The 13,804-nt window shown below is 37.5% G+C and overlaps 1 protein-coding gene across 1 annotated transcript in view; it reads left to right on the forward strand.

The window, feature by feature from the left end:
• aldh1l2 (aldehyde dehydrogenase 1 family, member L2) overlaps positions 1-13,804 on the forward strand; it is a 45,504-nt gene that overhangs the window by 9,588 nt on the left and 22,112 nt on the right. Inside the window, exons 4-10 of the mRNA XM_059325687.1 lie at positions 2,002-2,167; positions 3,634-3,735; positions 6,785-6,874; positions 10,202-10,336; positions 10,552-10,677; positions 11,270-11,361; positions 13,248-13,395. Of these exons, the coding sequence (XP_059181670.1) occupies positions 2,002-2,167; positions 3,634-3,735; positions 6,785-6,874; positions 10,202-10,336; positions 10,552-10,677; positions 11,270-11,361; positions 13,248-13,395 (859 nt within the window). The remainder of the gene's footprint in view (positions 1-2,001; positions 2,168-3,633; positions 3,736-6,784; positions 6,875-10,201; positions 10,337-10,551; positions 10,678-11,269; positions 11,362-13,247; positions 13,396-13,804) is intronic.

The following is a 13,804-nucleotide window of genomic DNA, read 5'->3' on the forward strand; positions in this document are numbered from 1 at the left end:
CGTTATCACTGTGTGTAAATGAGTAGCTTCTGTTTGTTTTTAGCTGTGAAACACAACTTACAAATTCTTTATAGACAATGAATTTTAGATTGGAACCCCTGCTACCAATTTAAGTGTCACTATTTAACCCAACTTTATGCTCATGGTAAATCTGGCTGTTTGGTAGTGGTCATATTACTTCTAGCTGCTAAAAAAGTAGGTTCAAGTCAAGAGGAATAGTTTGACACAGTTTTTCTTCTGCAAAGTTAAATGAGGAGATTGACACCAAGGTTATAATTGTGTTGGATTCTTCATTAGTTTTAGTTTTAATTTCGTTGTGATTTTTGTTTTCAAATTCAGTTAGTTTTAATTAGTTCTTAGAGTGAGTTCGCTAGTTTTAATTAGTTTATTTTTTGGAAAATGCTTAGTTTTAGTATAGTTTTTATTAGTTTTAGTGTTAGTTTTTTTGTAATGGGGTATTTGTTGGGTGCGAGATTAAAAAAAGTCACAATAAATGTTGCCTTTATTTCATTTGTCTGATCCATCTCAGCCCCAATAAGTTTAGTGAAATAGATTTCATATCAACCAAAAAGGTTTCCCTATGAAAAAAGTTGACAAAGACGAAAACGAAGGACATTTTCACGATAATTTTAGTTAGTTTTGTAACCACAAAATACAGTTTCACTTAGTTATCGTTTTTTTTTTTCAAACTCTCACTTTTATTTTTATTTCAGTTAACAAAAATATTTTTTCAATTCTAGTTTTCGTTATTTTGTTAACTATGATAACCTTCATTGACAACACTCATCTTTGTCCATTTAGTTTGAAAGAAGCTAGCGCCTAGAGTCGGTTAGCTTTGGATATAAAAGGGGGAAACTGTTAGCTTGCTCTGTGCAAAGTAAAAAAAATAACATAAACTGTTCACTGAAAAGTTGTTACTTCACACAACACCTAAAGAAAAACCCAATTGCCATTTTTACATTTCTGTTTTTCTATGAATACGAATAATAAGATCATCATATGCGTTCATTAGTAAGTTTTAAAGTTGCTGATAGGTGGATTTAAAAAAAAAAAACTGTGTGCAGAGAACGGTCTCTAGCTTTATGTTTAACAGAGAGAAAAAAGAGCAATTAAGAGCACTATTTTAGCACTATATTTTTGAAGTGCAAAGTCATTTATGTCTGTGACTGTTAGGATTGTAAAGCCCATGGGATCAGCTTGACTTAATATCTCTTTAGTCTGGACACTTCAAGAACCTCTTGAACATACTGTGTCTTCTCTAGAGTTAGAGAAGATAGACTTGAATTTAGTCTGCATTTCCTGTTGTGTATATGGGGAAAACTAAATAAACTAAACTTTACAATAACCATCATTTATGAATGGTAAACAGATAGTTTATTAATGTTTAATCATCATTTATAAACCGTATATAGGCCATTTAGAATGGTAAATACATAATTGATTAATGTTTAACTAACTACATTATTTTTAAATGACATATATATGTGTATATATATATATATATATATATATATATATATATATATATATATATATTTTAAATCAAAAATCTAAGACGATAACCAGTCTCATATCATGATATTGATATAACACTGAATAATTAATCAATACATTGCCCATGGTGCATGATGCATTGGGTAAGAGGCAGGGTGCACTCTGTACAGGTCACTTGTCTGTTATAAGGCAGCACTATTTGCAGGCTCTGTAAAACTTAAAAGCAGATATATCGGAATCAATATTTTTACTTCAGCTTTCTACAATGTGAATTGTATGAATATGTTCAATTGCCTAATGAAAAGACGGCTTGATTGTTTGACAGTCTTATCAATAGTCTGATAACCTCAGTCTCATTCCCTGCAGGTGCAATCAGCTTTTATCTATTCTTTATCTGGTTCTTCTCCATTTGGTCAGGTTTATGGTCCACTTCATATCCTATATCTTAGGGTGTTATGGCACTGCTCCAAGGTTGGGTTATTTTTCTGTGTATGTGTGTGCCACCAGGACCCTGATCCACGGTGATAAGAAAGCTGGATTTACAGTGTTCTGGGCTGATGATGGGCTGGACACCGGACCAATCTTGCTGCAGAGGGAGTGTGCTGTTGAGCCTAACGACACCGTGGACACACTCTACAACCGCTTCCTCTTCCCAGAGGGCATCAAGGCTATGGTAAATAAAACCTTAGACAAATTGTGTTATCGATCGAATAGGCCCGTTGAGACATATCTTCATTGTTTTTCCCATAATACCCATTTGCCACTAAGACTTCTCTATCTTTTGAACTGGTCAACAGAATATTAACATAAACAACACAACAGACATACAGCGCAGGCAGAGGCAGGGTAACCAGGTGGTCCCACTGAATGTAGGGCTGCACGGCACATATATCTTGTCCCACATATTAAGATGATGTCCAACATTAAACTACTTAACTAGGTGTAGGTCGTTTTCCTCCTGCTTCCAGTTTTTGTGACAAACTACACAAACAGCATAGCTTAGCAAAAAGACTGAAAGGAGCGGGAAACTAATGGCTGCTTCCTGTCTTTGAGCTAAGCTATGCTAACAGTTTTCCCCATGCTTCCAGTCTTTGAGCTTAACTACACAAACAGTTACCCCCTAATTATAGTCTTTGTGCTAAGCTATGCTAACAGTTTCCCCATGCTTCCAGTCTTTGAGCTAAGCTATGCTAACAGTTTCCCCATGCTTACAGTTTTTAAGCTAAGCTATGCTAACAGTTTCCCCTTGCTTCCAGTCTTTCAGCTTAACTACGCTAACAGTTATCCCCTACTATAATCTTTGTGCTAAGCTATGCTAACAGTTTCACCCTGCTGATAGTCTTTGTGCTAACCTATGCTAACAGTTTCCCCCTGCTTATAGTCTTTGAGCTAAGCTATGCTAACAGTTACCCCCTACTTTTAGTCTTTGTGCAAAGCTATGCTAACAGTTTCCCCCTGCTTCCAGTCAGGTGTGTTAAGCTATGCTAACAGTTACCCCCTACTTTTAGTCTTTGTGCTAAGCTATGCTAACAGTTTCCCACTATTTATAGTCTTTGTACTAAGCTATGCTAACAGTTTCCCCCTGCTTCCAGTCTTTGTGCTACACTACACTAACCGTTACCCCCTACTTTTAGTCTTTGTGCTAAGCTATGCTAACAGTTTCCCCCTGCTTCCACTCTTTGTGTTACACTACATTAACAGTTGCCCCCTACTCTTAGTCTTTGTGCTAAGCTATGCTAACAGTTTCCCCCTGCTCCCAGTCTTTGTGCTACACCACACTAACAGTTACCCCCTACTTTTAGTCTTTCTGCTAAGCTATGCTGACAGTTTCCTCCATCTTTTGGTCTTTGTACTAAGTTACACTTATAGTTTCCCTACTGTATTTCCAATCTAACAGGTCAGCAGATTTTGGTAGTAAGCTAGCACTGGTTATTTTTCCAGACATTCCAGAATGATGGGGACAAAAGCTGCGTCCTGAGTAGAAGTGTGTATTTTTTCAGTTGCATAGATATTTAAAAAAAATATGTCTCAGCATTGGCAATGTATCCAGAATTGTACCATAAAAACATACTTTTTCCAAATTTGGTTTGTTGGGATCTGGTCCCCCTAGGCAGACACTGACACTGTGTCCTGGTGCAGGTGGAGTCGGTACAACTCATTGCTGATGGAAAGGCCCCTCGAATTCCCCAGTCAAAGGAAGGAGCAACCTATGAAGGCATTCAGAAGAAATCCAACGCCAAGGTGAGAGGTCCCCAGACTGTATCACGTCATATGAACATGCTGTAGCACTGTTTCATTAATTTAGGCTGCAGCACCATCTGGGCAAAGTGCAGAACTATCCCCAGGGCCTTAAGGTGGCTTTTACATTTTCACCTGCTTTATAGAGAGGCTCTTTTTGAAAATGTAGTTTTAAAATAATACTTCAGAGTCAAGTATTCTTTCTTAAGCTATCAACTTTATCCTAGGCAAAAATCAAATACAGCTGTCCCATAAACAACAAACATCTGTGAAAAATGTTTTTAAAACTTGATTAATTGTCACAGTTTTCAGCGGCCAGTGTGAAGACACTTTGATATGATTGTAAAATCTTGGGATGCGTTTAAAAAGCTGGTTCCATTTTGAATGTGGTTCCTTCTTGGTTGTAAAAAATACCAGGATTCTTTAAATTCTGACACTAAGAAATCTCTTGTCAAACCTTTTATCTCTGCTCCTTTTTTATTAGCAAAGATTGATGGAAAACATAGAGGCAGCAGCTTCTCATTTGAGCTGAGTGTCTCTTATTATTGACGTGTTAACACAGCTGAATGCATCCAGCATAGACAGTTGGGGCGAAAGATGAGAGGGACACTGTCGCAATGATCTGCTAGAGCTATAAGGGGCGAGGTGGGACTGTCAAGGGTTGTTAGATTACCACATGTACAGGGGTGTGTGGGAAGGGGTTGTGTGAATGGGGTTGAATACATGTGGTTGACCTAAAATGGGGCTTTAAGTCACTCTTTTAATAATTAGACAGGGCTCCCCACGGAAAGATTTCTTCAATATATACTTGGTTGTTGTTGTTGACACACATTTGTTACTCTATTGGTTGGTAGGTCGGCCAACAAAAATTCCCCACCCTCTAGCACAGTTTTTGCCGTTTCTGCATGGAGATCAAATGGATTTGTGAGAAGGTTTTATTAGGGCTGGGCGATATGGACCAAAAGTCATATCTCTGAATATCGATACACGATATATATCCTGATATTTTTATGACAGCAAATGTACAGTCAAAGTCCAATATAACATGTCACAAGTAGTTTTATTGAAACAGCTTATTTAAGTGAACATAAATACTGTATAAAAACAGGAATTCCTTTTTTAAAAATCAAAGCTCCATAAAGTGCACATTTAAATAAAAAATATCTTAAGTAGAAGCCGCAGCTTGCCTGGAGCAAGGATCACATTGCAAATTTGAACTACAGTCATGGAAAAAAATAATTAGACCACCCTTGTTTTCTTCAATTTCTTGTTCATTCCATGCTTGGTACAACTAAAGGTTCATTCATTTTGACAAATATAATGATAACAACAAAAATAGCTCATAAGAGTTTAAGTTAAGAGCTGATATCTAGACATTTTCCATGGTTTTCTTGATGATATCCAAAATCATAAACAAGAAAAAACAAGGAAAACATAGACATTAGCTCTTAAATTAAACGCTTATGAGCTATTTTTGTTATCATATTCGTCCAATCAAATGTACCTTTAGTTGTACAAGGCATTCAAATGAACAAGATACGGGAGAAAACAAGGGAAACAAGTCTAATAATTTTTCCAATGACTGTATATCGATTTATGCGATATGGTCTAATTCCATATCACATTTAAAATTATATCGATATATCGCCCAGCCCTAGGTTGTGTGTTTGTTTTCATGCCAATTGGCTACAGTGGGGAGTGGTAAAGGGAGTGGCCTATCATCAACAGGTGCATAACTTCCAAATCAATTCCAGAGATTTTGTGTCACCACAGACACCAGAACCCATAACTACATACTGAGAAATACAGAGAGCTTTCCCTGGCAGCAATAGGCCTTCTCAACATTCTATGAACTTGTGGGCAAGAACTGGAATGTAACAGAGGTTCACTTATATGTAAAAGTCCCACCCTTCTGCTTTAAGTACAGTAAGTGATAAATGTTAATTTCCACTACTGGACCCAAGCAAAGTTCTGTGTCTTGCTTCACAACTGAAGCAAGACATTACCTGGAATTGAACATCAACGTCCTGGAGGCCAAACAAAGTCTCCTCTGTGCTCCAACCACAGTCTGGAAGCTGCACCAGGAAAGTTATCTTGCTATGTTTTCTGTAAGACCAGGGATGGGCAACTGGAGGCCCGGGGGTCGCATACGGCCCACACCCTCACTTGAAGTGGCCCTCAGTACAACTACATGCATTTGAGCATGAAATCTTAAAAGTGCAGTATAAAGTTACACAAAATTACTTCTTGCAATTAATGTTGGTTAACATTAGTGCTGTTCCTGAACTGAAAAAAAAAAAAGAAATCACAGTAAGTGAGTATTTTTTATTTGCTTCAAACCTTTTGCATTCCTATTGATACTGTTATACATGCATTTGAGCATTTAAGGCTGAGGGCATGTTCAGTCAAACCGATGCCAGTCCACTGTGTTTGCATGTGACAAAAGTAGGACATTAACACTTTAGATGAGTAATGCAGAGAAACAAATTGTTTAACAATAGCATGATTTTATTGTTGAAACACTTAAAGCAGTCCAACATTTTTGAACTCAGACTTGAAGAAACAATACTCAGACAACTGCAGATGAATATTTTGTTTTTCCAGTTTGGCTGCAATAAAGTACATTGACCACACAAGATCTAGGCATATACTCAACTTACTCTTGTTGCATACAGGATTTCATTATGTGTATTCTGCTGCCTTAAGCTGTTGTACAGTGCAACAAGACCTTCTTTCATAGAACAGCATGGAAATGTACTGTTTGCCCAACATGTTGTTCAGGGACAAATATGTTTAATTGAGTGGTTGCTTGGTGTTTAAAGAGGAAAGACAGAGGTGGGGCTGATCTTAGCTGCTTTCTGATTTGTCACTTGGAGCCACGTTGCTGGCAGTGTGTCTAAATGTTCTATTCTTAGTGCAGAGGATTTTTCCCCTGCATGGTTTTACTCCACGTGTCGCTCAGCTAGTGGCAACCAGCTGTTGGGCTCCCCTGTCTTTCTCAGAAAATGTATCTGAGCCGTCAGCATGTTGACTCCTCCTTTCTGTCCCACAGGTCAACCTAGCCCAACCAGCTGAGGCAATCCACAACTGGATCCGCGGTCATGATAAAGTCCCTGGGGCCAACACCATCATTGATGGTCAGGTGTGTTTCCTGGAACAGCCAGGCAAAGATAGATATACCGTTTGGTTTGGATGACTGATAAAGAAACTGCTTTTTTGGAATTGGCTGGAAAGTCACTTAACCCATTAACGCCTAAAGCGCCTGGAAAAAAATGCCTGGAAAACCTATGGGCGATTTTCAAATGACCCACTAAAACCTGAAGTTTTTCTGGAAATTCAACACCTACTAAATAATAGATTTTTCAGCCTCTGTAGCAGATAAAAATGAAATTCAAAAAGTATTTGAGAGCTTATACCCGTGGCTTTCATACGAAGTTGAGTTTATTTGTCCAAACCTTCAATACATTTTTTTTTTTAAATCAACAAACTCAGCAAATTTTGACTGAATAAAAAATCCTATGCATAATACTAATACATGCCCATTAGCAAGATGCAAACATGATATGACCACTGGAAGAACAAGACATAGTTCTCATTAGCCTACTCTAATAAAAAAAAAAAAATCATAATAAATAATAATAATTAATTTTATATATTACACTTTTCAGGGTACTCAACGACGCATAAAGTAATATAAGACATAAACAGTCATGATTTCTTATATCATCATCACAATCAATTAGCCTATTATTATTATTATTATTATTATTATTAATAATATATTATTAATAATATTATTATCCCCAGATGGCCACAAATCTGTCTGTTCTTTGGTGAAAATATGTCGTCTAAAAACATATTCCTCATCCATAAATCCCGGTCGATTGGTTCCGAGGGTTCAAAGTCCGGATCAGCAATTAAATGATCGGCGCTGTTTTAATCAGATCTCTTCCGTCACTTACTGCTGAGCTCCTCCGATATAGTCGTCTTCCGTCATGATTTCAAAGTTCTGGAAAAGTCCGATGTTGCATTGCGACACTCCCACATGTATTCTGATCATGTTCTGATGCATTACATTGGCCAAGAGACCGAAAATAGGTGGAAAAAATACAAATACTACAAAATGACATATCCGCTGTCCCGGCCTTAATGGTAGAGTGACGCAACAGCGCTCCCGGCTTTAATGGTAGAAATGCGATAATGCTTTCCCGGCGTCAATGGGTTAAACATGGAATCATTAAACCAGACCTTTTCCACATCTTTTCTTTTTATATTCTCCTCAGTAATAAAATTTCCATAACACAAGCATTTGAAGGTCTTGAACTCTTAAATCTATTTGCACTCTGTTAACACCCTTTTTCCAGGCTCGATCCCTCAGCCCAGTCATCAGTCTTTGGGCCTTTTTTGTTCCAATGTAGTCCAAGTAGGAGTCCCACATCTTATGAAATGAGAAAGGCTTGTCTATGAGAAGTAAAACTTAAACTTTCTGGTTTTACTCTTTGGGTTTTGTACAGATTAACCCTTGTGCACCCCTAGCTACATTTTTTGCACATTTCCATTTTAAATACTCAACAATTTTACCTGTGTTAATGCTAGTGGGACAAAATTTTCCAAGGGTATCAGTTTTCTATCAACTTTTAAAATTTCCACCTTGGATCAATTGATAGGGTTCTCAAGGGAACTATTTTTTTACACAGTGAAATATTGCCCTAAGGACATTTTTTGCACCATTGACTCCCATTCAAGCATACATTTTTGATCCTAGTCTAATTTGAGCATAAAATTATAATATCTTTAAAGCACTTTCTAAGAACATTTTTTGCATCAAGGATAAAAGGTGTATTTTTTTTATAAACTCACACTGCTCAATGAATGCTCAGAAATGAATGCTAATTGATAATGCATTTAAATCAATGTTGTTGTCAATTATTGATGCATCTAAGGGTCTAATAATCCCCCCCAAAAAATTCCAGTTTGCACTTAATATATAGGAAATATTTCATATTTTGTGTTTTTATCATTTAAAACATGTGGATTTACATTTCTAAAAGGGCATTAAAGGGTTAAAATTATTTAAGAAATGCAGATTTAATGCATTGAAAGTGAAAAAAAATATTCATACAATATTTTTATAGCACTTTTTAAGAGGTTAACATTTTTGCACCTAGGGTAATACATTACCATTTTCTCGGATGCATAAGGGTTAAACAAACATGTCACATGTTTATTAATTAATTACTAAAGGCAGATTTTAGATGCCCCAGGCTAGTCGGCTACCCCTGTTTCCAGTCATTGTTTTAAGCTAGGCTTACTGTCTCCTGGTGTCCGCTTCACATATCGTGTGAAGACATGAGAGAAGAATCAATCTTTTCTAGAAGCCCGGTGGGGTTCAGTATCATTACCATAGCCAGCTGGCTTGGTTGGCTCGATGCATCCGTAATTCGCATTAACTGTGATATTAAATTGGATGCTAATTATGGCTAGCAAGAAACTGACATACTTAAGTACAACAGAACGCTAAAACAGAGACATTTTTAGGCAACCAAAATGTAACAATCTGCTTTGATGAAGTGAAAACATACTGTGAATGTTTATAAAACCATCATGCTGAATTGAAAAAGACTTGAAACCATTGAGACCACACGCTTGATTGGCAGAAGGTTTACTGAGGTTTTAAATCAAGTGAGAAGTAGTAGGGGTGGGCGATGTGGCCCTAAAAGAATATCACGATATTGCAGGCATTTTTTGTGATAACGATATTCTTGAAGATATTAGGAGATACCTAAAAAGATATAGAAAATGTATAAGTAAATACAAATCTAAAATGTAGTGTGAAGTGCAAATCTCAACAGTTGCCAAATACAAAAAAATTGCTCTTGGCTCTTGAGTATGAGCAAATAATAAAAATAACCATTTAGGGGTTCCGGGCGCATATTTTAATGAAATATTGTAAAGGAGAATAAAGGTTCTTATATGTTTTATTTAAGGCATCTTATTTTGACAGTCTTCTTGTAAATTATGTGGTGGATTTTCTGTGCTCTTATTTTGAAAGCTGCATGTGTTTAGCGACAGGGAGTAAGTAACTTTTTGTGATTAAAACAACTTTAACCACTACATCAAGAAGTAGGAATGTTGCCAATATCATGATATGCATATTATTACCCATATTATTGTGAACGATACGATATGGCACACCCCTAAGAAGTAGGGTAATTTCTCATATACGTCTATACAATCAGACTTATTTTTGCAACTAGTGGAGTTACCCCGTTCTGACCATTAGAAAGAATGAAGGTTTACAGCATTTTCACAGTGGCTACACTTTTCAGGCTAACTGGGTTAATTTTGTCTCGCGTACTGAACCCGTCTCACCATATTAATATATGACCACTGTAGATAAATTACAAATTAAGAGACACACAAAATACCTGTTAAATGTTAAATACTTCTCTGCATTTTTTTTCCTCAGACTGTGACCCTGTATGGCTCATCCATGTTGGGGGGGTCGGTACCAGACGGTCAGCCCCTGGAGATAGAGGGTGCGTCCAAGCCCGGCCTGATCACCAAGAACGGACTTGTGTTGCATGGAACAGATGGGAAAGCTGTGAGTGTCTGTTTGTTGTACTACAAAGCAAACAAAAGTAGAGCTGGACGAGGTTGGCAATGCCCATGTCTCTGTCTGTTGGCTGTCCATCTGTTGAACTCCAGATACAGTAGGTTTTAGGGCTGCTCGGTTATTCAAACACTGCTGTAAAAAAAGTTAAATATAGTACAGTGTTGTTTCCTCTGGCCTTCTATTCATCTGTGTTTGGTCCACAGCTCCTGGTGAAGAACCTGCAGTTTGAAGATGGAAAGATGATCCCTGCTTCTAAATACTTCTCCTCTGGGGAAAGCTCCAGTGTGGAGCTGACTGATGATGAAAAGAAGAAGGCAGAGGAGATCAGGGCAAGTTACTTTTTTGCATGTCATTTAGCTGACGCTTTTGTCCAAAGCGACTTACAATAAGTGCATTCAACCTGAGGGTACAAGACTTAGACCACAGGAATCAAGTAAGTACATAACTTTAAGAGCCAACTGTAATCGCTACAGGCTAAGCGATTACGCAACGATAGAAAACCATACGTCACCAGAGTCTCGTAAATCCCTCTGGGGGATTTTATTTTTTGATTTATCTTATTTGAACTTTTATGAATTTTAGTTTTAGCTTCAATTTGTGGAAGAAGACGTTTAGTAAAAGCTCATGCTTACATGCATGTAAAGAGTTATAATAAAACATTTCAAAATGCATGTGCAACTTGGTTAAATAAAAGTCTGTTGGTCCAGTCATATATTTTGTCATTGTATTTTTCTTAAAATCTCGTCTTGTGAGCTGAGAGTATCGTCACACCCCTAATGGTAGAAATAATGATAAGCTGTTTGTGGCCCATGCAGGAGCTTAGGCATCTTTTGAATGATATGTTCATCTTTTCAGGCTTTTTTAACCTAGTGTTTCACCCAAGAGACTGCAGCTGATCGAGAATGCTTTTATTTATTACAGAACATCTGGAAGGGCATCCTCAGCAACGTTCCCGCCGTTGAGGACACCACAGACTTCTTCAAGTCCGGAGCCGCCTCCATGGATGTTGTCAGGTGAGGGGGGCAGTGCTGAGATCAGTTAGAAATGATTCACCTTATATTTTCAAACAGTTAGAAATAACACTTAATTTTGCATCGTTTTAGTTTAGTAAAATCACTGAGCAAACTACTTATCCGTCACCATCTTTAGAATTCTAACAAAAGGCTGAAACACAAAGGCAAAAATAACTAAACTTTTTTGTCATTTTGTGTCTTTTTTTCTAGTCTTCTTGTGTCTTTTTTAAGTCATTTTGTGTCTTTTTTTGAAGAAGTCGTGCTCCGGCTCTTTCATTGACTCCAGAGGGTTAACCAGATATGATGAAAATGTAATTTTAAATATGTTTACAGTGCAGTAACTTAACATATTTCATACTCAAATGCATGTAGAACAGTATCAATAGGAATACAAAAGGTTTGAAGCAAATAAAAAATAACCACTTACTGTGATTTCTTGTTTTTTCAGTGCAAGAACAGCAGACCAACATTAATGCAAGAAGTAATTTTGTGCATTTTTACACTGTACTTTTAAGAGTTCATGCTCAAATGCATGTAGTTGTACTGAGGGCCACTTCAAGTCAGGGTGAGGGCCGTATGTGGCCCCCGGGCCTCCAGTTTCCCATGCCTGCTCTAAATGCTTCAGGTCTCTAGTTTGTGGTTGTAAAGTTTCATGAGGCTGTGATTATCTGAGAGGTCCCAATAGTTCTTTTTATACAATGAGGTCAATTAAAAAAAATGCTCAAACTACGATGAAATGCTACTATGGGTACTAACATCATCACACATGTGCATGTGTGAGGAGTGTGCGCGCTTACGCGCATCTGTGTGTGTGTGTGTGTGTGTGTATCTGTAACTGTAATCACATCAAACATCAAAGTCAGAGCAGCAGAGCAATCAACAGAATTAACTGCCACCTGTCGAATGTTCCGGAAGAGTGACAGCAGCCAGAGGTGGACAGACTGGAATTTCTGGCCTCGAACAGAAAGCATTTTTGGCAAAACCATAATACCTATCATTGATCCGACTTCACTTTGAGCGTCCTGAGTTCTTCCTGAACGTCTACATATGTTTTTTTTTAATTAAAAATGAAAAAATAGCTTTGTTAGAGCAATCTAAAAAACTGTTACATCTCCCTTTTTCAGAAATCTTCCTGCGTTTTTAATATGGGAGCCAATGAGGCTGTTGGTGCGTGTTGGTGGCGCATCTTTGCGTCCTACACCCAAACTATAACTCTGACAGCTTTACCAGAGGATTGTGAGTGAGAAGACAAATTTTCCTACGTTTCTATGTATAAATTATTTCTGTTGAGTGGAATTTGCGGCCTGGAGCGCAGTTTTCAAATTTATTTTTTGACAATTTTTTTTCTCCCTCTACACTCTGTCGATGATGTCACACACTGTGATACAAACATTCCGTGCAATACACACCCATTATAATCTCAGAATTTCTCCAAAAATGACTATAAAAAAACGATATGACCTATTGAAACGTGGATTAATACACCGATAACAAGACTTGTTTCTACTGTTTAAAGTTTAAATGGAGTCTCTAGGTTAAACTATGTTGGAGAAGTAGACGTTTAAAAATCTCCAATTATTGTTCTTTTTCGCTCATTTTTTTTCGGCCGTCCTATTCATTTCAATGCAACATTTTGGGCAGTTTTTTGCGACTTACGTCGCGAAAAATTCATATTCTGTAGAGAAAAGTAGTAGCACACCAATCCCGATCAAATCGCACGTTTTGATATATAATTTGTCCTGCAACTCTTCAAGTTGTAGGACTAGTAGCGGGACGAAATTGCGTCTGGAAGAGGAAGAAGAAAAAATCCACAGTTTAACAGTAGTGCTCGGTGTGATTGCCCTGTGGCCCTAATAATGAATTTGTAATGTTGTCTCTGTGTCCAGGCTGGTGGAGGAGGTGAAGCAGAAGTGTGCCGGCGTCCAACTGCAGAGCGAGGATGTGTACATGGCTACCACCTTCCAGGACTTCATCCAGATGTTCGTCCGCAAGCTGAGAGGAGAGGACCAGGAGGAGGAGCTGGTCATCGACTATGTGAGTCTCCCACTTTTCTAGCACCCAACTGAGCCTGAGCTTATTTATTTATTTACTTACTTTTTATTCATTTTTTCTTAGTAACGTACACATTAGTTCCAGTGGGCACAAGAACATACAACATAACATAAACATAAACATAGCATGACGAGGGGAGGATTGTGCATTAAGTAAAACAGCAGAGTCAACATAAGCTCATCATACATAAAAATATAAGGATGCTGCTTGAAAATAGGGAACTAATTAAAAATAAAAATCTTAATGGAGGGTTTGATCTTATCTTTGTCTCTCTATGAAATCAGGTCTTACAGTTAACACATAGCTGAGCCATTTTCTCCATAACATACATATTGTAAATTACATCAATCCACTCACTTATTGTTGGTTTGTCTTTCTTAAGCCAATTTTC

This window comes from Centropristis striata, chromosome 22 (genome assembly GCF_030273125.1).
Source record: "Centropristis striata isolate RG_2023a ecotype Rhode Island chromosome 22, C.striata_1.0, whole genome shotgun sequence".
NCBI classification, from domain to species: domain Eukaryota; kingdom Metazoa; phylum Chordata; class Actinopteri; order Perciformes; family Serranidae; genus Centropristis; species Centropristis striata.